The sequence below is a fragment of the Colletotrichum fructicola genome (genome assembly GCF_000319635.2).
Source record: "Colletotrichum fructicola Nara gc5 chromosome Unknown KSG_Nara_v1_contig10, whole genome shotgun sequence".
Taxonomy (NCBI): Eukaryota; Fungi; Ascomycota; class Sordariomycetes; order Glomerellales; family Glomerellaceae; genus Colletotrichum; species Colletotrichum fructicola.
Window position 1 is genome coordinate 3,040,340 of NW_027094060.1, and position 19,832 is coordinate 3,060,171.

The 19,832-nt window shown below is 54.2% G+C and overlaps 6 protein-coding genes across 6 annotated transcripts; 3 read left to right on the forward strand and 3 right to left on the reverse strand.

Moving 5' to 3' along the window:
- Window positions 1–757: 757 nt before the first annotated feature.
- kap114 (Importin subunit beta-5) lies at window positions 758–4,087 on the forward strand (the record flags this gene model as incomplete). Its single annotated transcript, XM_032031980.1, has 4 exons — window positions 758–1,095; window positions 1,238–3,475; window positions 3,522–3,646; window positions 3,696–4,087. 4 exons carry the CDS (start codon window positions 758–760, stop codon window positions 4,085–4,087), a joined length of 3,093 nt encoding a protein of 1,030 aa, XP_031893593.1.
- A 1,557-nt stretch (window positions 4,088–5,644) lies between these two features.
- CASKIN1 (Caskin-1) lies at window positions 5,645–6,480 on the forward strand (the record flags this gene model as incomplete). The annotated part of the gene is made up of 2 exons (XM_032032093.1): window positions 5,645–6,184; window positions 6,247–6,480. The coding sequence occupies 2 exons, from the start codon at window positions 5,645–5,647 to the stop codon at window positions 6,478–6,480; spliced, it is 774 nt and encodes a 257-aa protein (XP_031893231.1).
- Window positions 6,481–10,708: 4,228 nt separating this feature from the next.
- Window positions 10,709–11,047, reverse strand: CGGC5_v016385 (uncharacterized protein; the record flags this gene model as incomplete). The annotated part of the gene is made up of 1 exon (XM_032032321.1): window positions 10,709–11,047. The coding sequence occupies one exon, from the start codon at window positions 11,045–11,047 to the stop codon at window positions 10,709–10,711; it is 339 nt and encodes a 112-aa protein (XP_031893229.1).
- Window positions 11,048–13,032: 1,985 nt separating this feature from the next.
- On the forward strand, window positions 13,033–14,809 carry CGGC5_v016386 (putative serine carboxypeptidase; the record flags this gene model as incomplete). The annotated part of the gene is made up of 4 exons (XM_032032545.1): window positions 13,033–13,213; window positions 13,278–13,481; window positions 13,534–13,630; window positions 13,681–14,809. 4 exons carry the CDS (start codon window positions 13,033–13,035, stop codon window positions 14,807–14,809), a joined length of 1,611 nt encoding a protein of 536 aa, XP_031893235.1.
- Window positions 14,810–15,349: 540 nt separating this feature from the next.
- MT1 (Sphingolipid C9-methyltransferase 1) lies at window positions 15,350–17,013 on the reverse strand (the record flags this gene model as incomplete). Its single annotated transcript, XM_032032659.1, has 2 exons — window positions 15,350–16,768; window positions 16,894–17,013. The coding sequence occupies 2 exons, from the start codon at window positions 17,011–17,013 to the stop codon at window positions 15,350–15,352; spliced, it is 1,539 nt and encodes a 512-aa protein (XP_031893234.1).
- A 1,110-nt stretch (window positions 17,014–18,123) lies between these two features.
- On the reverse strand, window positions 18,124–19,772 carry cctM-3 (FAD-dependent monooxygenase cctM; the record flags this gene model as incomplete). The annotated part of the gene is made up of 9 exons (XM_032032770.1): window positions 18,124–18,365; window positions 18,427–18,514; window positions 18,570–18,766; window positions 18,815–18,857; window positions 18,910–18,978; window positions 19,031–19,104; window positions 19,158–19,572; window positions 19,638–19,675; window positions 19,733–19,772. The coding sequence occupies 9 exons, from the start codon at window positions 19,770–19,772 to the stop codon at window positions 18,124–18,126; spliced, it is 1,206 nt and encodes a 401-aa protein (XP_031893233.1).
- Window positions 19,773–19,832: the final 60 nt, after the last annotated feature.

Below are 19,832 nucleotides of genomic sequence, written 5' to 3' on the forward strand. Positions count from 1 at the left end.
TCCACTTGCACTGGATTGGGGACCTGATTCACAGAGGTGATGTAGTAGTGGGAGGAAGGCGGTGCACCTGCCACCTGAAAAATTGCCGGCCGACCCCTCCTCTCCAGTCGAGGACTCGTGGTGTCCCCTCCTCGTTGCGCGCGCTGTCCATAGTAAACAAGTGGAAACAAGCCAACTTTGCTGGCCTGTGAGAGAGTTGGTTGTGGCACCTCGTTGGCTCCACCTGCGCGTCTAAACGGTTAACCACCCCGCCAAAAAAGACGATTGCCCGAGAGAAACATCACCAGAGACGACGGCACCACGCACACACACAACCTTTGCCCATAAACATACTACTAACGCAGACGCACACTCATCCGCACCACGCATACCCAACCCACTTTCTACCCGACCGCTTCCTTCGTTAGGTTGAGGCACCCACGTAGTCCTGTCCATCCTGCCTAGGTGGTTCCGGGCCGACTTTCCTTGCGCACTATCCGTGGACCTGTGCTGGTGCAAGGTAGTTAATTGGTTTCGTTTCGTTTTGTTTCTTGGGTTGCTCTCTCCTCCTGCGGCAACACCCACCAACACGATAGACACCACACCACCACCACCACACCGAGTGGCGCATAAGGGCACCCCAACAAGCGGGACGCATACCGATTCGGGTCGAGAGCAAACACGCGACCGACCGGATACATATCCCAGACCCTCACACATCGACACGACAGATAGGCCTGCGTGAGTGTCGCCTTCCGACAAAACACCCCAGCCCACCATGGAGGACCAGCTGGTTTCGCTGCTGGCGAACACCCAGAGCTCCGATCAGGGTCCCCGCCAGCAGGCCGAGATAGAGCTCAAGCATGCGCGCGCGAACCCGGCTTTCCCTACCTCCCTGGCCAACATCGCCAACCACGCCTCCATCGACACCGCCATCCGCCAGGCCGCCCTCAGCACCCTCCGCCTCTTCATCGAGAGGAACTGGAGCCCCGAAGACAGAGACGCCTCCGAGCCCCTCGTCGACATCTCCGACGCCGCGCGCGACCAGCTGCGCAACACCCTGCTGGAGATTGCCCTGAGCAATGAGGACAAGAGACTCGTCAAGATTGCGGCAAGGTATGGCTGTTGCGGTATCTACAAAGAGTCACAGTCCCTCTGCGCGGCGGTCTCGTCATGAAATTGCGCGCGCGGAAACATAGCACCACACACAAACGCACATACAAAAGGCACAAGTCACTGACATTGTTCCAACGTCTAGCTATGCTATTGGCAAGATCGCGTCAGCCGACTTCCCCGAACGATGGCCTCAACTCCTGCCCACCGTCCTGGGCGTCATCCCCACGAGCACCGACGTCCAGCTCCACGGCGCCCTCCGCGTTCTTGGCGACATTATTGATGAGAGCCTGAGCGAGGACCAATTCTTCACCATGGCCCGTGATATTGTCAAGGCCGTCACCGAGGTTGCCCTGAACGAGGGCCGGAAACCCAACCTCCGCGCTCTCGCCATCTCTGTCTTCCGCTCGTGCTTCGACCTCATGGATATCGTCAAGGAGGACCACATGAAGGAGGTCAAGTCCTTTGCCGAGGAGGCCCTCAAGGAATGGTATCCCTTCTTCGCCCAGGTCCTCAAGACCCGTCTGCCCGAAGCCCCGGCCGAGCTCGCTAGCGGCCAGCCCGAAAGCTGGAACCACATCATTGCCATGAAGCTGCAGGTTGTCAAGACCCTTCTCAAGGTCAAGTCTGTCTTCCCTCACCTATTGCTGCCGCACAGCACCAGTCTGTTCACAGCCGTGTGGGAGGAGCTCTCTCTGCTGCAGAAGCCCCACGAGGACCTCTACATTGGACATGAGGCCCAGGGCCGTCTCGAGGACTCCGACAGCCTGCCATACACCCTCGATTTCTTGATCTTGGAGGAGCTTGACTTCCTCAACCAGTGCTTCCGCGCGCCTCCGGTCCAAGCTGAGCTCGAGGCTCAGTTGGCCGCCCACCCATCTGCGCAAGAGACCCCCTGGATGGTCGAGGTCATGAAGATGGTTGTCGGATACTCTCGCATCAGCCGTGAAGAGGAGGAGCTATGGGATATCGACTGCTCCCTGTACCTGGCCGAGGAGACCTCCGTCACTGCTAACTACACCGCCCGCACGGCGTCCGGCGACCTTCTCATCAAGCTTGGCGAGTGGTACAGCGAGAAGGCAGTGGAGGGACTCTTCGGTTACACAAAGACTCTGTTCCCTGGCGATGGTTCCCAGTGGAGGAGTCAAGAAGCTTCTCTGTACCTGTTCAATATGCTGATGAGCGATTTCCAAGATATGGAGAAGCCCATTCCGGATGCTGTTTCAGAGGCGTATCTTGGCCTGGTTGACTTCGCCGTAAACCAATCCGAGCAGCCCCTGCTGAGAGCTCGTGGTTATCTCGTTGGAGGCACCCTTGCCCGCGGATTCGCGACGCCCCCTGCCCTCCTCGACCGCATCATCCAATGCATCACTTCTGAGGAGTCCGAGGTCGTCCAGGTTGCGTGCATCAAGGCTGTGGAAGGCTTCGTCAGATCCGGCCGAGTCGGCGGAGACCGTCAGGTTCCAATCATCAACGCCATTGCTCAGTACATGCAGAACAAGGACCCTGAGGAGATGGAGGACGCAGATGAGCTGCTCGTCACCCTTGCCGAGTCTCTGCGCTCCGCCATCAACATCGATACCCGCATCGCTCTTTCTCAAGACGTTCCCTCTGTTGACCTCCTGTTCATGGTCGCGAAGCTCGGCGCCTCCAATTTCCAGGCCACCATGCTTATCTGCGAAGCCTTTGAGGAGATTGTCCGCACTCTCTCTGACACCACCTCATACACCGCTCTGTGCGCGAAGATTCTTCCCACGTTGACGGCGGCTTTTAACACGGCCAACGTAACTCAGGATGATCCTCTCGTGACCGTTGCCACTGAGCTGCTTACTGCGCTCGTTGAGCACGGCTCTGAGCCCCTCCCCGCCGGCTTCGTAGCCGCCACTCTCCCCAAACTCAACCGCCTCCTGATGGAGTCTAACGAGGGAGAGGTCCTCCGCCCTGGTGCCGAGTCTGTCAAGTACCTTCTCATGCACGACCACCACCAAGTGTTCGGCTGGCATGATGAGAGCGGCCGCTCCGGTCTGGAGGTCTGCCTTCACATCATCGACCGTCTGCTTGGGCCTTCCATCGAGGACAACTCCGCCTCCGAGGTCGGAGGTCTCGCGGCAGAGCTCGTCGAGAAGGCCGGACAGGAGCGTCTTGGTCCCTTCCTGCCTCAGCTTCTCCAGGCTGTAGCCACGAGACTGGCTTCCGCCGAGGCTGCTCCCTTCATCCAGTCACTGATCCTCGTCTTTGCGCGTTTGTCTCTCGTTGGCGCCCACGACGTTGTCGAGTTCCTCAGCCAGATTCAGATTCACGGCAACACTGGCCTCCAGGTTGTACTGAGCAAATGGCTTGAGAACTCCGTCAGCTTCGCCGGCTACGATGAGATTCGCCAAAAGTAAGTTGACTAAGACTTCTCTGGTGTGCAAAACTGACTTGAGTAGCGTTATCGCATTGTCGAAGCTTTACTCTCTTAATGATCCCCGTCTTGCCCAGACTATGGTTAAGGGCGACATGATTATCAACCAGAGTGACGGTAGAATTATGACGCGCTCCCGCGCCAAGGCCAGTAAGTACTGCAGAACCGCAACGCTTAACCAGAGGTGCTGACGTTCAAGACCCGGACCAATACACCGTCATCCCCGCCTCCCTCAAGATCCTCAAGGTCCTCATTGAGGAACTTCTCTCCGCATCAGGTGCCAACGCTGCTGCCAACGCCGCTGCCGTCGCCGCTGCGGCCGAGTTCGCTGACGAAGAGAACGACGACGACGGTTGGGAGGACGAGCCCGAGACACTCGACCTTAGCCTGGGCGGTGTTAAGAACGACCTCATGTCCTACATTGAGGGCTCAGGCGCCCGCCAGCGCGACGACGAAACGCAAGCCTACCTCACCGAGTTCTTCATGCGCGCCGCTCGGGAAAACGTGGCCAACTTTCAGGAGTGGTACGGCATGCTGACCGAGGAGGAGCGTGGCAAACTCAACGAACTCGCCAATGCCGCCGGTCAGTAGGAAGACACTGCGGATGGGTGGAGTGGTGAGGACAGGTCGGCGTTGCCGTCGATGGTGAATCCGCTTCAGCCGCAGTCGCCATTGGCTGGCGCTAGAATGCGGAATCTGCGTAAACAGCACTGTTAATGCATCTCGCATGCATGCCTCCTGTCTGTGGCCGAAAAGCTGAGGCACTCGGGACTAGGGGGTTCTTTTTTTGGAGAAGCAGTATAGGGGTTATATATAGTTCCCCGTTTATGGCTTCCAAATTGGCGACGAGGCGTTAGTAGTCGTAGTAGTAGTAGTCGTAGGGGACGGGGAGCAAACTGATAAAAAGGGGCGATGCAATTGGGACGACGCAACGAAACGGAATGGAATTGTAGATAGATCACACACACACACACAACACCCCCCTTTTAGAAGAACTGCAGCGGCTGTCTGGCTCCCCACGTGGGTTTAGACCAATGATGACATGGTCATATCCCGTTGGTGGCTGCCGCGGCTTTGGCGGCGTGCGAACGAATGATGGCTCACTCTCGAACCTTTGGTTTTTGTCTGATGAGGCGTCAATAATGTTAGATTAAATTTACGTTGCGAACAAGATTCTTGATGTGGTAAGCTGAGTACTTTGATGTTCCTGAAAGGTTGGCAGTAGGATTGGTGTCGATGGCTAGGTGTACATTGCTTTGCTGCCTCAAGATCCAATAAGCTGCGAAATCTCATGCCCGACCTCTGAGGTAGCGTTATCCGCGGCCGTCATGTTTGGTGGACTATTCCTCGTGTTGATTCGGATCTGCGTCGCATGTACGTGTCAAACGCCCATGGCATGGAGACCACGAAATAGCGAGACTCGAGACATCGTGGTGGGTTTTCTTTCTCCGCCTTTCTGTCGAACTCGACGCGGACATATTGGCCATTGCTGGCACATCAACTATGGCGGAAGGCCGGTTTTATACCCTATTCACCTCCGCCAGCAGAGAGACGTTAATAGGTGCTTCGTGATTGTGCCTTTCTGACGAAAACTTCATACATCCCATCAGAATGACCAGTATAGTACTCAACGAATTCGAAGACATCGCCAAAGCACTCGAAAACGACGTAACGTAGATGGGAGGTAGAGAGATCTTCACAATGAGGCATCCGTGAAGTTGTGAACAGAATGTTTCCGATCGTCAGCTGTCAAGTTTCCCGGGACACCCATTGCAACAGAGACGTTTCTGATAAGCAGAAGTGAAGGGTTCCTGGTGACATGGTGACAGATTGTTCGTTTTCATCTTTGAACCGGGTCGTTCTGTGACTATTTGGCGGTATAGTCACCGCCGGAGTTGCACCCTGGTCAGTCTGTCTGTTGCTGGTCCACATCGAGGTCGCAACACGTCTTATGTATGTGGAGATATCCGGTTGGTGCCTGGAGCCAACACTTCCAACCCTGACACTGTCATTGTCTGTTGCTTGGCACTTTAGGCAGAAACCTCGGTGTTGTGAAATTACTTAAGTTGTGTTAATAAGAGCTCCCCCCATGGGCATCGTGCAAGTCCGCAGACCAATTTCTCGACACTTTCTCCAAATAATATCACGATGGCATCGGAAGACGAGATGCAAGAAGACGCCACGTATCTAGCCGGCCGAGCCGCGTTTTACGACGCTTGTGAAGCCGGCAATCTGGAGGGTCTAAAGATATTGCTTACCGAGCGGCCAAACCTCAACATCAGCGCTCTGCACGAGTACACTTGGACTGATTGGAAAACTCCTCTGCAAGCTGCCGTCAGCGCGGGCCACCTTGACATTGTCGGCTTTCTCCTCGCTCTCCGGGTCGATTTGGAAACGAGATGTTTGCAGCAAATGGAATCATACACCGCCCTCCACTACGCTGCGTTGAGATCTTCGCCGGAGATGGTGCGCGTTTTGATTGCTGCTGGGGCCGATGCGCATGCGAAATTTCGTAATCACCAAGACTGGGATGCGCCTGCCTTGCTTCTCCCTCTAGAGTCTGTCTATCCCCGCTACGGCATTGGTAAAGTCAGGCAGGAGCATTACGACACAATGACAATCTTCCTCGAGCTCGGGCATGATATTAACCACCCCGGTGACAGTGGCATTCCTGGACATGGCTCTCTGGTAATAAATCAATGATTAGCTCACTGGAAAAAAAAGAAACTAGGCTGATTGATTCTTCTTAGATCTCGCGCGCTGTGATGTGCAATAGCCGAGATTTGGTCAAGTGGCTTGTCGACCGCGGCGCGACCACCTCAAATTACCTGGTGGGTTTGTCCAAGGTATACGGCTGGCCGAATAAATCTCCATATAAGCGCCTAGCAGAGTTGAGGGGCTTAACTGAGGAAGACTGCGGGGGCAACCGCACTTTCAGGTATCTGGTTGAGGAGCTGGGATTACGGGAAGAGGAAGAAGAATGATTCTTTCATCTGCTAGAGTAATAGGGCAAGACTGCTTACCCTGGCCAATCTCAGGATCTGCTTTTCTGCAATAAAAGCAGCTATTTTGAGGTAAGCATCTGGCGAGGCTGTTGCGCCTGAACGACAGGACCAAGTGCAAACAAACGATGGCGGATACAGTCTTCATAGCTTTGACATGGCACGAAACTTCGCAAATTCCAAGAAAGGCAGGTTAATTGCCAATGATTCTCATCTTGGACTGTAATCATGGTATAAAATACATTGCATGAAGCACGGCAAATCATTTCTTGTTGGTGATCTACGCACTAGGGTTAAAACACTGAAACCTATGAGAACATCGTCCATTTTCTAAAAAATATGATGTTTACTATGTCCAACTGGATCCTTTCCCTGTAAGCTGTGGCACATGCGCATACCTCACTACATACGTCGTATACGGCAAGGAACGCGGATGACGAAGGACGACGACGATACAGAATCAGTCAAATTTTCTAGCACCTTAACCGTCATGCCTTTTGGCAGGACGTTGCGTTTCAGGGTTGCGTGATGTGATTTTCCTTCTGACCACATGCGGAACCTGTGGAGGAATCGCCGATGCCCTCAAGTGAAAACGAGACTTGTGCATGCTAATTTGAATAGTATAATACTCATATCTAGAGGTTAGAGTATTTCTGACTCACGCGGTCATCCATCAATATAAATTGCCCTAGATCTCTAAACATGGCTTTGTCCCACTTGAATGGTTCCAATCTCGTGTTCTTTTGTTCTTCCCCCAGTTAGCTCAAATCAATGCCAAGACCCGAGCGAGGTGCTTATGGCACTTAGTCTTCGATCACATTTAGCAGCGGCTCCGGCTTGTCTCCTTTTTGTACTCATTCACTTGGGAATACAGAAGAAAGAGGTTTATATTAACCAAAGGCCTAAGAATGCGTCGGACTATGGGAGCTTGAGCAATATCTCATCAGTCCATAATGGAGAAGGCTTTCTATTATTTCAATCCTCCCTCCAAACTTCTACACTTCCACAGCGTATAAGGTCTAATAAGTGCTGGCACGATGTATGACCGACACGGGGTGAAATAGACACTTCTACGATGTTTTGGCAATATCAACATCCCCAACTGTAGTAACCACAGAATGGATAACCTGATATAAACCAGAGACATGTATGTGGACTGCTTCTCTCAAACCGTCAGGTCTTCCCACTCTCCCTTCAAAAACAAGGCAGTTTTGACCCCCAACTCATTTGTTAGGTCTGGCTAGGTTTAGTTCTAGCTATGTCCCATCGCGGAGATGAGTTGACATATTATTGAGCAGAGGACGGACCTGGTTATTTCCATCGTCTATGTAGTATTCATATGTTGTGAGGAATTGAATCAGCTGATAGGTCTGAGCCGGCACACTTCGTCGCAACTTAGTACCCGCTGCGCGAAGCCTTGTAAACACCCCAAATTTGAATCCGTTCGAATTCAATGCTGAACAGTGCCGCAGGTTGGATATAGGTGTAGGAAATATGTTTCTAATTAAATACTTCATCACTGGCACAGCACATTGAAACTACAAGCAGATGACGCAGCTTAAGGATGTTATACCATAAACCGCATGACCCTTGTTCCATAGCTTTCCTGGCCGACATGATTCGAGATTCTCAAAGAGACAACTTATTATTGCCATCCTACACTGTTATCCCTCTGATGAAAGAGAGCACTGAACACTCAAGGCAGGAAAACAGGCCGTGCTGGTGTAAGAGGGTCCCACAGCAGTGACTAACGACACCTTCTGGCGGCGCAGACCTCGCTGAAGATATGCACAATTCCCTAGACAAGCCATTGATTTCGGGACCATCCCAAACATTCTTTGATCTTGGTTTTCACTCCTTCCTTAGACCGTTGGTGTCGTCCCAATCACCCTTACCTTCGCAACTTGGCAGAGGTCGTTAGCCCATGGCGCACGGGCCTGCGCCACCCCCACATCCTCTCTCGCGCCACATCTTACTCTCCCTCACCCGACGCAGGCAAAAATCTCAATTCACCACCAAAACCAATTGAACAAAAACATCAACACAACATCAACAAAAAGAAAAGGAATTGCGGGCTCAAGCTCGCATGATGATGACAAGAGTGGGATTCGAACCCACGCCAATTACTTGACTAGCACCTGAAGCTAGCGCCTTAGACCGCTCGGCCATCTTGCCTTGTTTTGAGACAGCGGCTCAGATTGTGCATTATGAAGCATGTGCGTGGGGCTGGGGTGGGGTTGGGTCAGTCGGGGCTTGCCAGTGGGTGATCAAGGTGCGTGATTGGCCCATTTGGCTTGCAATCGGGCGCCAAATTGGCAGTTTCGTCGCTTGTGCATGACCTTGAGAGTTTGAGTCAAGAGTGTGAGTCAAAAGTGGTTTATCAGCGTAAGTCTGGAAACACCTTTGACTCTCGAAGGCTTCGGCTGACCCACAACCGACGTACCGGAGCAGACTCTGCTGTCTGGTGCTGCGGTTCGGTAAGACTTTTCCCTCTGAGCGGACGCTTTATTCAACGGGCAAATTACTGATTTCATCAAGCAAACATGCAAAGATTTGTGCTGTTCTAGCGTTTCTTATCGTTTTCTTCTTCAACGTCCTTGCCGTGTTGTCATCCGAAATCACTATCCGCCTGGCGAGCCATAAATCTCGGCCCGAACAGCCAAACTCTTTGGCATGATATCCGGCATCAAGGGAATCGGCCAAAACCGTAACATGGCTTTATATGTCCTAGGAAGCTACTTGGAGAATAGAAATTTCAAGACCTCACTCCCTTGATTGGTGTATTAGTTGAAACCCACTCGCTCTCATTAGCTATTGACCAAGTGAAATATGAAGAGTCTCACAATCGACATCGGGCCTCCGATATCAACCCGTTGGTTATGTTTCACTGATTCAATCTCCATAGCTACAGCCCGTATCATTCTGGTTGAAGCCACTTCATCAGCCCTGTTCCTTTGGACCCAGCCCGAGGCACTCTCCCAGTGCCTTGGCATTTGCGTAATATGCCGAAACGTGCCTGCACCGATCCCTGGAAGAGTTATTCACGATGAACGGCGAAGCATTCCTTGACTGTTTCGAAATAATTCAACGAACCGGAACACTCCAGCCCTGATCCAAGTGTCGACTGAAGCTGTGTACAATACAATCCTTGAATGTTTGTTAGCGTGGTTCTTCGTTAGAAGACTGTCTCTTTTCAGTGCTTACTTACTTCTGTAGAGAATATTCTTTTGTCTTAGAAATAACGAGGTGATTCAGGTAGAGGGTTACACCAACATTCAAGGATCGTAGCATACTTGAGATGCGCCTCGATTGAACATACACTTTATAACATTGTATGAAGTCAAAGTTTAGTATGATTCAAATGGCTGGCCGTCATGAAGTTCCGTACACAAATTGGAGACGGCCTTCTTCACGAGTATCAGCATGTTTTAGACATTCTGAAGCCACTCTGGCTTGGATTCTTACAGATCTGAGCACAATTAAATAATTCCGCAAGACCGTTTCAGACGCGAATGCCGTGTCTTGAGACATCCTCAGAGGCTGCAATCCTGGCGCGAGGTGTTGGTAAAGCTTAGCCAATATACTGACACATCGCGGTCCATCGGCATGCTGCGATGTAGGATCTACACAGGAAACCATATTCCATTGGATTTGCGGTTGTGATTGATGCTACCTGAGATTGCTTTCATTCGTCTCCAATCTCTGCCCGTATATATGGAAGAATATCCAGCTTTGTGATGCAGTCTCCCTAGAGGGCTTGCCCCATCTTGGCTGAGCCTACTTCCCTTCTCCAAACGACGGCCTCATTGCACGATGGGTAACTGTCTATCGATTTCCGACTTTTCGTCCTCCCCGAGCGTGTGGAGCGGATGTGAAGCGGTCGTAGATGGACTTGCGAATCTGGATCTCCTGGCCACCTCGTCGTCAAATACGCCAGCCTTTTGCCAGACGACGTGTGCGAACAACAACCGGCGATTTCCTCTCGTAATCGACAACTTCTACTACTACTCAAAACTAAATTCGCCCGATCCCGTCTTCATCAATTCCCCGCCACCAAGAAATTTCCAAAACAGGATCCTTGCACTCGACCTTGCCCAGGCACGCAGACATACGATGATGGCTATTGCATCCGGACCGCAACGGCATCATGCGGAGGAATTGTTAGCGGCACAACGCTCTTCTCAATCTACGGGCCTTCTTCCATATCAACTTATACTCCGTCAACGACTTCGACGAGCTCAGTCATATCTACAACCTCGTCTAGCTCATCAAGCTCCTCGGTTCCGACGTCGACAAGCTCTTCTGTCCCTTCAAGTACCACAGTGTCCCCGACAAGTAGCAGAACAATGACCTCGACAATTACATCTTCTACATTGGAGATTTCGTCATCAACATCTGTGAGTTTGATGAGTACCACGATCGCGAGTTCGGACTCCACAAGCACTGGGTTAGCAAGCACATTTACAACATCCGCGATCACGAGCATCTCCACGTCTTCAAACTCTAACCCAGCAACGTCGATGAGTACTTCAAGCAGCGTAAATAACATCTCAAACTCACTTCAGACGACCAGTCAGGATGGCACGTCAAGCTCTACTGGCATTTCAAGCTCTACTGATACGTCGAGCTCTGTTGGCACTTCCAGTGCCTCCAGCAATGCCGCGAGCAGCTTTTCGAGCAGCACATCAAGCAGTGCCCAGGGGGTTAGCAGCTTGGATACCATAACCGGCAGTTCACCCATGACCAGCTCGAGCGTCATCCCTGGTACAACCAACAGTCCGGTCTTCAGTTCAATGACTGGTCCACGCTTCATCAACACCACCTCCAGCACGAGCGGCACGACTTTCACGCCAGTTAGCAGCATGACGAGTGGTCTAGTCGGAGAATCCAGCACGGCAACAAGTCAAATCACGAGATCATCAGCTCAGATACCTCCCACGCTGTCAAGTCTCACCACTTCTTCACGATCTTCCACCATCCCAGCTACGAGCGCTGGTAGCTCGAGGCCCGCTTCCTCCACGACAAGGATAAGCAGCACCACCGCACCACCGCCTGCCACCACTATTCCCATCATGACCATGACCGCTGATGCCATGCAAGCCATCCCTCCGATGCTTTTATCGGATTTCCTGGTTGCTATCATTGGAGGCCCATTGCAAAGTCAACATGCTCAGACTCTTTCTTGAAAGAGTAACGTTTGTCGGCAAAGCATGGCAGGGTATTTAGCCTAGGTTATGTCAGACCACGCCTTCATAAACAGGTAAAGCAGTTCACCCAATGCTTGTATCACAGTTAATCTACGTAATGGCAGCATCTAGTGTAGGGTGAATTGTTGTACCAGATTATGAAGACCTGGCTTCATACCCGTCACTGAATTTGGCCTCATGTTCGGTATTGCGTTGCCGCTAGTCCGGTTTCTTAGAAGAGTATGATCTATGTGACAGGTCTGAAAAGGGCGGAAGAACATGTTGGTCTCATTCAGCGTGCGCCTGCGTCCTTCAGTCCTATAGAATTGTATTCTTAGCTGGCAAAGGCTGACCAAGGTGTTTGTGAATATCCGTTCTTAGACTATATAGTGTATTGTGCAAAGCGACCGACGGTCACCATCTAAGTGCTTGAGCATTTGAAACGACGACCAGATATGACCATATAGGTAAGTAGAGCACGAGACGAAGAAGTTTTGAAGTGTATGTCAGATATGCCAGACACCACTGTTCTTCCCTCTGTCGTAAATGAAGCAATCTAACTTAAAAACAGTGCCAAGACCAAAGCAACATAACCGCTGAAAGAGCCAATTCTCTTGACTCGGGGCTCACAGCGACGAGTCCTCCGCGAATTCGGATTGCAGTGCTTCCACGGAGCGTCCGAGGGCTTGACTTGACTCCACAAGTGCTCCGGGGCGAGAAACCGGCCGTCAAGCTGGGCAGACTCTGGACAAAGTACAGACCGGAGACGGCAGGCCCGGAGGTTCACTATGCGCCACCGACTGCCGATAGCACCGCGGCGCCAGTCCGGGATGCCCGCCCGGTGCGGGGTGGGCGAAAAAACAAGCTTTAGGTCTCATCCCACCGCGGCAGCCCATCCCTGAAGCCGCTCCACCAAAGGGGCCTTGTTCATCTCGGCACTTCGGCATGCTTATCAGCTAATTCATCCAGTAACGCGGTGCAATTCAGCTTTTGACCTGCCTAATCCGTAGCTAATCACCATGCGTTAACTTTGGAGCAGCACTCTACACACTGTCGATACGAATTGATCATTTGCCCATCATATATGAGCAGCAATACAATATGAACAACGACATGCCTCCTTGGGTTAGATATGTCCACTCTTTCTAAATGCCCATGGCGTCATTCGGGAGGGCTCCATTTGCGAGCGATTCGCCGGCGGTCCGATCGTGGGGTGCGATGCTTCGATATATAGTTGGTTCCATGGCATGCAAGGCACATTTCTTGGCCCTCCTTGGCTCTTGCTTGGCAGCTCCTTCGTTCCCTTGAGCCTCACGCGTGTCTCAAACGGTATTCCGGGTCTTGAAATATGCGCTCGTCAAGCATCGTCGCCGGCGTCCTCGCCGCCCTGCCCCTCGTCTCGGCCTGGGTCTCACCCCACGCCCACCGCCAGCGTCTCGCGAACCGTCAAGCCGCAGCGCCGAAGCAGGTGGAGGAGCGGGGACCGCTGCGCCGGAGCGATTTGCAGTACTACAACAACAAGACCAGTGGTAAGTGGACGCTCGACAACCCGGCTTTCGGTCTGATTCTCACTAAATGCTCTCCCCATTGCAGGCTTCTATGTTGACGGAACCTCGATCCCTGAGGTGAACTTCAACGTTGGCGAAAGCTATGCCGGCCTGATTCCCGTCGATGCGACGAAGCCTGAAGCCGAGCAGCAGAAGAACTTTTTCTGGTTCTTCCCGACTGAGAACCCCGCCGGCAAGGACGATGTCATCATCTGGTTCAATGGCGGCCCGGGATGCTCATCCATGGAGGGTAAGCCGATTTCGATGTAATACCGAGGATTCCCATCACTTACAACTACCAGGATTCCTGCAAGAGAACGGCCCGTTCCTCTGGCAGTACGGAACCATCAGGCCCGTCCCCAACGCCTGGTCATGGCACAAGCTAGCCAACGTGATCTGGTACGCCCTCCGCCCTCCTCTCCTGAGGTCTCGCGAGCTAACAATCACAGGGTCGAGTACCCCATCGGTACCGGCTTCAGCTCCGGCAACGTCACGGCCACGAACAACGCCGAGACCGCCGACCAGTTCGCCTCCTTCTGGAAGAACTTCGTCTCCACGTTCGACCTCCAGGGCAAGAACCTCTACATCGCCGGCGAGAGCTACGCCGGCATCTACGTGCCCTACGTCGGCGCCGCCATGCTCGACAAAAACGACACGGCCTACTACAACGTCAAGGGCGCCCTCTACTACGACCCTGTCATGCCCTACTCGGACGACCTCGGCTTCGACCACGCCGCGCTCCCCGCCTTCCACCGCTACTGGGAGAACGTCTTCGGCTTCTCCAAGAGCATGAAGGCCCAGCTCGACGCCGACAACGACAAGTGCGAGCTCGACACCTACCTCGCCAAGCACCTCGCCTACCCCCCGCCGCCGACTCCCTGGGAGAGCGTCAAGTGGGACCCCGACTATGATGTGGTGAACCACTTTGACAACTACATCAACGCCATCAACCCCTGCTTCAACGGCTACCACGTCCTCGACACTTGCCCCGTCCTCTGGGACGTCCTCGGCTTCCCGTCCGTCATGTACTCCCCGCCCAACACGACGCTGTACTTCAACATCCCAGAGGTGCGCAAGGCCATCCACGTGCCCGTCGACTACCCCTCCTGGAGCGAGTGCCAGGACCCCGTCTTCGTCGGCGGCGAGGACAACTACAACGGCACCGAGCACGAGGCCAAGTTCCAGACGCTCGTCGAGCGCACCAACAACGTGCACGTCGGCTCCGGCCAGGCCGATTATGTGATCCAGCCCAACGTCACGGCGCTCGGCATCCAGCGCATCCGGTGGAACGGCAAGCAGGGCTTCGAGACGCAGCCGGCGGACGAGTTGCTGCTCCCGGATGTTGATAACACCGACGACAACGTGATCAGCTGGGCCGGCGGCAACGTGCAGGGCGTGGTGCACACGGAGCGCGGGTTCACGCACTCGACCGCCAAGCTGAGCGGGCACATGGTCCCGCAGTACAACCCGGGCGTCGCGCTGAGGCATGCCGAGTTTATGTTGGGAAGGGTGAAGTCGATGACTAAGGGCGACCCGTGGACGATCAAGATTTCGACCAACTTTGAGTATCCCTATTAATGTATTGAGAATATAGGTTTGTGGCTGCATGTAGACCTAATTTACCTTCAATGTAGATGTTTATTGAATAATTATAAATTCAAAGGTCAGCCATCAGTGTTCACGAAATAAGATGACAGCGTAGCACATTTCAAGAGAGAACATCACAAAAGAATGAGAACACAAGTATGCGAACGATTCTATTTCGCATCGAGACCAAGTAGACTTGCAACAAGGCCCATGAGGCGGCGCGTCGCCGCACTGCTCTATGTAACCAGATCCACACCCATGCCACACATCGCGTTCAAGTCGTCCCCCCAGACTTTTACAAAGTCACTGGTCTCATTCATCCCTGAACATGACAAAACGTGTGCTTGAAAAATCCGCCCGCCCCTGCCCCCTTTTTGTATGTAAGCCCTTCGACTCCAAGTCACCGAGTCCAAACGCCGAAGAACAAAGAGCTTGGGAACATTCCTTTCAAGCATGGAACGCAAGGCTGCACACATATGCTGCCGCTCCCCCGTTTGCAAATGCAGATGCAAGAGCTTTCGTTTCTGTCGCTTATTGCTTGAGGATGGCCTTGCCCTTGGCCTTGGCGGCGGCGAGAGCGCCGGAGAGGCCGAACTGGGAGGCGAAGCCGTCGATACGGTGGACGGCGTTGAGGTTCTTGACGGCGACCATCTGGAAGCAGGTGGCGGAGCCCTGGCGCGAGGCGATGACGGACCAGGCGAGGAAGAGCTCCCAGATGCGGTACCAGCGCTGGCCGTACTTGGCGGTGATGGCGTTGGCGTTGCCGAGCCAGTTACGGTACCAGCGCCAGAGAGTGCCGGAGTAGTGAACACCGACGGTGTCGACGCTCTTGATCTCCCAGCCGGCCTTCTCGAGGCAAGAGATGTAGTACCAGAGAGGGGTGGAAGCGTCGGCGCCGGGGAAGATGTACTTGTTGAGGAAGGTGCCCCAGATAAGGTCCTCGTACTGCCAGGGTCTGCGGAGGCCGGAGAGCTGGACGTACATGGCACCGTCATCCTCGAGCATGTCGTAGCACTGGCGGAAGAAACCGGTGAGGCGCTTGATGCCGACGTGCTCGCCCATCTCGAGCTGGGTGATCTTGTTGAACTTCTTCTTGGGGATATCGCGGTAGTCGGAGACGAGGAGCTGGGACTGGGTCTCAGGGATGCCGGCGCGGCGGAGGGCGTCGTTGCCCCAGGCGGCCTGGTTGCGGGCGAGGGTGGCTCCGGTGACGTGGGCGCCGTAGTTGACGGAGGCGAAGCGGGCGAGGGTTCCCCAGCCGCAGCCGATGTCGAGCATGGTCTCGCCCTCCTTGAGGTCGATCTTCTCGCAGACGATGGCCATCTTGTTGTCCTGCATCTCCTCGAGGGTCTCCTCGCGGGTGATGTCGGAGAAGACGCCCGAGGTGTAGATCATGCGGGGACCGAGGAACCAGGCGTAGTGGTCGTTGCCGGAGTCGTAGGTGGGGCGGACCTGCTCCTCGTCCTGCTCGCGGGAGTGGAAGGCGACGTCGCGGAAGAAGGTGAAGAGGATGAACTTGAGAACGGCCCAGGTGAACTGGAAGGTGCACCAGTCGTGGCGGTACTCCATGATCTCGAGGCAGTCGCCGTTGAACTCGACGTCGCCGTCAAAGTACATTTCGTAGAAGGTCTTGATGGGGATCTTGTTGCGTCCGCTCCATCGCTGCTTGTCGGCCTCCTTCTTGAAGGTGATGTAGTGCTCGACCGGGCGACCGGGCAGCTTGGCCTTGTCGTTGATGCGCGGGGAGTAGGTGGAGGCGATGGTCCAGACGACGATCAGGGCCGGGAAGAAGCAGAGCAGGAGGAAGAAGGTGTAGGTCTTCCAGCCGCCGCCAACGGAGCGGGTGAGCCACCAAGGTACGCCGAAGACGAGAGCTCCGAGCACCCAGTTCGAGAAGGACTCGTGGCCGGGGCCCTCAGCAGGAAGTGGCGCATTGTAGATGGCGGGGTACTGTGAGAGGACGGTGGTTAGCGGGAGGTTATTCAGATGAAGCCAATTGAGCTCAATTGGATACGTGCGACCACACATCTCTCTCTTCTCATGGATCGAAAAAAGGGGAGGAAAAAAAAACTCACGTCAGTGGTCTTGACGCCGCAGTCCTCGGTGGTGCTGAACTTGGCGGGGGGTTGGGGAGGGGTCTTGATGAAGGTGATGTCGCCCTCGAGCTGGTCGCCCTTGAGCTTCTCGGACGCCATGGTGAAGTATCCGTAGGTTGGACTCGTGAGAAACGGGCAGTGTTTCTTCACGATGCGGCTCTCAGCAGAGGGAAGGGGGTGGGTGGTGGTTTTGAAGGTGAACCTCTGTGGCTGGCCGGCCGTGTGGACAGATTTAAGCTGGGAGCTCATTCCGTCATTCTAGACGCGCCCGCGCCGGGGGGGTCTCTCAGGCCCTGGTGGCTTTCTGGGTGCTGGGCCTCTGTCTGTCTGGCCCTGGTGGCTGCTACCCTGCTGGTGTCCCAGGCTCACCGTCCCAACCTGTGCTCCTGGAATTGTCTGAGCAGCGAGTCCAGCCAATCTAAGCGGCTTGCGCGTCGTGCAGCGCCCGTTTGTACCCACTCCAGCGAACTGGGAGTGGGCACCACCACGCAGGGGTCGCTGAAAAAACAGGTCTCAACGGCACCTGAGTGGCTGCCAGCCCCAGGGGCCCCGACAACACCCCACCAACAGACCGTCCTCGCCAAGTCAGTTGAGGCCACGAAGTGTGTAAAAAGTCTTCACCGCCCACCTCCCCCAGGTCCTGTACCCTGTGGCTTCCCCTATGTTTGTAGCGATGAAGAACGGTAAGGGCCTTGCTCGCTGCTATTTGGACAGGGCCTCTCAATTCGCTAATTGTGATTGGACATTGAGAATTCCATTGGCCAATTTGCCGTTTCTACAGAGATACCGAGGACCCTTAAAGTAAAAGGGGTGCTTCAAAAGCAGATAGAGATCATCGCCAAAAGGAGCCTCTCAGTCCAGCCTCCCAGCATTTATTGAGACGAGACGAGAAGAGAGCCTCGCAAGGTCGATGCAGTGGACAATAAACGATAATCCACAATACCATTGCTTTTCTCGTGTTCGGGTCTACCGGGTTGGCTGCTGCTGCCCACCACCAGCCGGTAACACCTCATCACCTGAGATACCGTTTTATCAGATGCATTAGCCTGAGCGGTTTCGCAGAGCCAGACATGTGTTTTGGAAAAGACCCCAGCACCAGCTCCGGTCCGGCCCCCCAGATAGTGGGTTTCTTCCGACAGCGGGTCCTTGACGGCCCCGCCAGCTCCCCGCACCGGCTTTCGGCTCCGAGATTGGAGCAACCAGCTATGGCTAAGCCTTTTGCTCCTTCAACCCCATGCGGTCAATGGGAGATCCTTTGATCGCGCTGTAGTGGTGGAGTCCAAACATTGACTCCTCCGAGATCTCAATCTCCCGTTTGCCTCGCTGGTACACCTCCGCATCGTACTCGTCGATCGCCGCCGCAAGAGTCTGCCGGCCCTCCTTCACGGCCGTGATGGCCTTGACCAGGTTTCCGGCGTCCTGCAGTGCATTATTCAAGCCCTGGCCACGAACTGGAGTGTTCTCACGGTTAGAGCCAGCAAATTTGTCTTCGGGCTTGGAGTGCGCACTCACAAGGACACATGGGGTGCGCGGCGTCGCCGGCAACGGTGACGCGCCCGCCAAAGTTTTTCCATGGCGCAATTCTTTTCCACTCTGCGTACTACACCCAGTCAGCGACTTCAGTGATATGTTGTTAAGATTTGAACATCATATACCTTGTCACGCGGAATGTATGTGTCATCCGGGACCCAGAGCGCAGCAGACCGGTACGGCTCGCAGTACGGCTCCGCGAGCTTCTTGAAATATTTCATCCTGTCCTCGTTTGTCTCGGGAGGATCTTCAGTGCTCCAAAGAGACAGCGCGACCTGGAACTCCCAGGTTTCCGGGTCCTCGGGATCAGGAACATCGGCCACTGTAATAAGTCAGCTCAAGCACACATCATCCAGGAGATGGAACCCACCAGCGAGAAAGAACAGAGTGTCTTGGTCCGGATGAACAGCCATCTCGACTTTTGTTAGTTTTGTGGCCATTACAACGGCAACTCTCACAGCTTACATTGGCAATCGGGTGAATCTTGCTCCTGAGATATCGAGCCTGCTCCGCCGTGTACCGACATCCAATGTTCTGTCTCAACGTTAGTAACTTCGACACATATCTCATACTCCTCATCACATACCGTAGAAATCAACGGGACCCGATCCAGCTCCTTGGCATCGCCATTCACGAGGTGATCTCTCACAACACTCTTCGCTACCACACGTCAGCCAACCAACATTCCCCCAACCCAGCCAAACGCAACTCACCACCATCCGCCCCAACAATCACATCCACACGCACCACCTCGCCATTCTCAAAAGTAGCCGTGACCCCCTCTCCACTCGTATCGACCCCCGCCAGCTTATACCCAAACCTCACATCGATCCCGCGCCGGAACAGATCCCTCAGCTTCCTGCGCACGACCCGTCTGCCGTCGTCCACCTTCGCCGCAACCAGCACCTCGCCCGTCTTGCCGTCCACGACCGGCAGGCTCTGGGCCTCGTCGTGCGAGGGCTCGTGCCAGGGGTTCGTGTGCGCGCTGCTCAGAGCGGCGAAGAGCTCGGGCGGGAGGCACTGCTCGACGTTGCGGCGGGACCAGTGCAGGGCCATCGTCCACGTTCGCGGGTTGTCCTCGTAGGTTTGTCTGGGGAGGGTCTCGAAGACGGAGACTCGGACGTTGGCCTGCGCGGGTTAGCATCTTTGTGTGTGTCTGTGTTCGTGGCCGTGTGTGGAGATGGACGGGCAACCTTTTCCAGTCCTTGGGCGAGGAGGAGGCCGGTTGCACCTGGGGCTCGTTAGTACGTGGGTTGTTTCGGGATAATAGACATGTTGTTTGGCGTACCTGCTCCGATGATTGCAACATGGAGATTCGGAGAAGACATCTCGGTTCCTAGAATGCTGATGCGAATATCGGTAGTATGGGAGTTATATCAAGAGTGAGT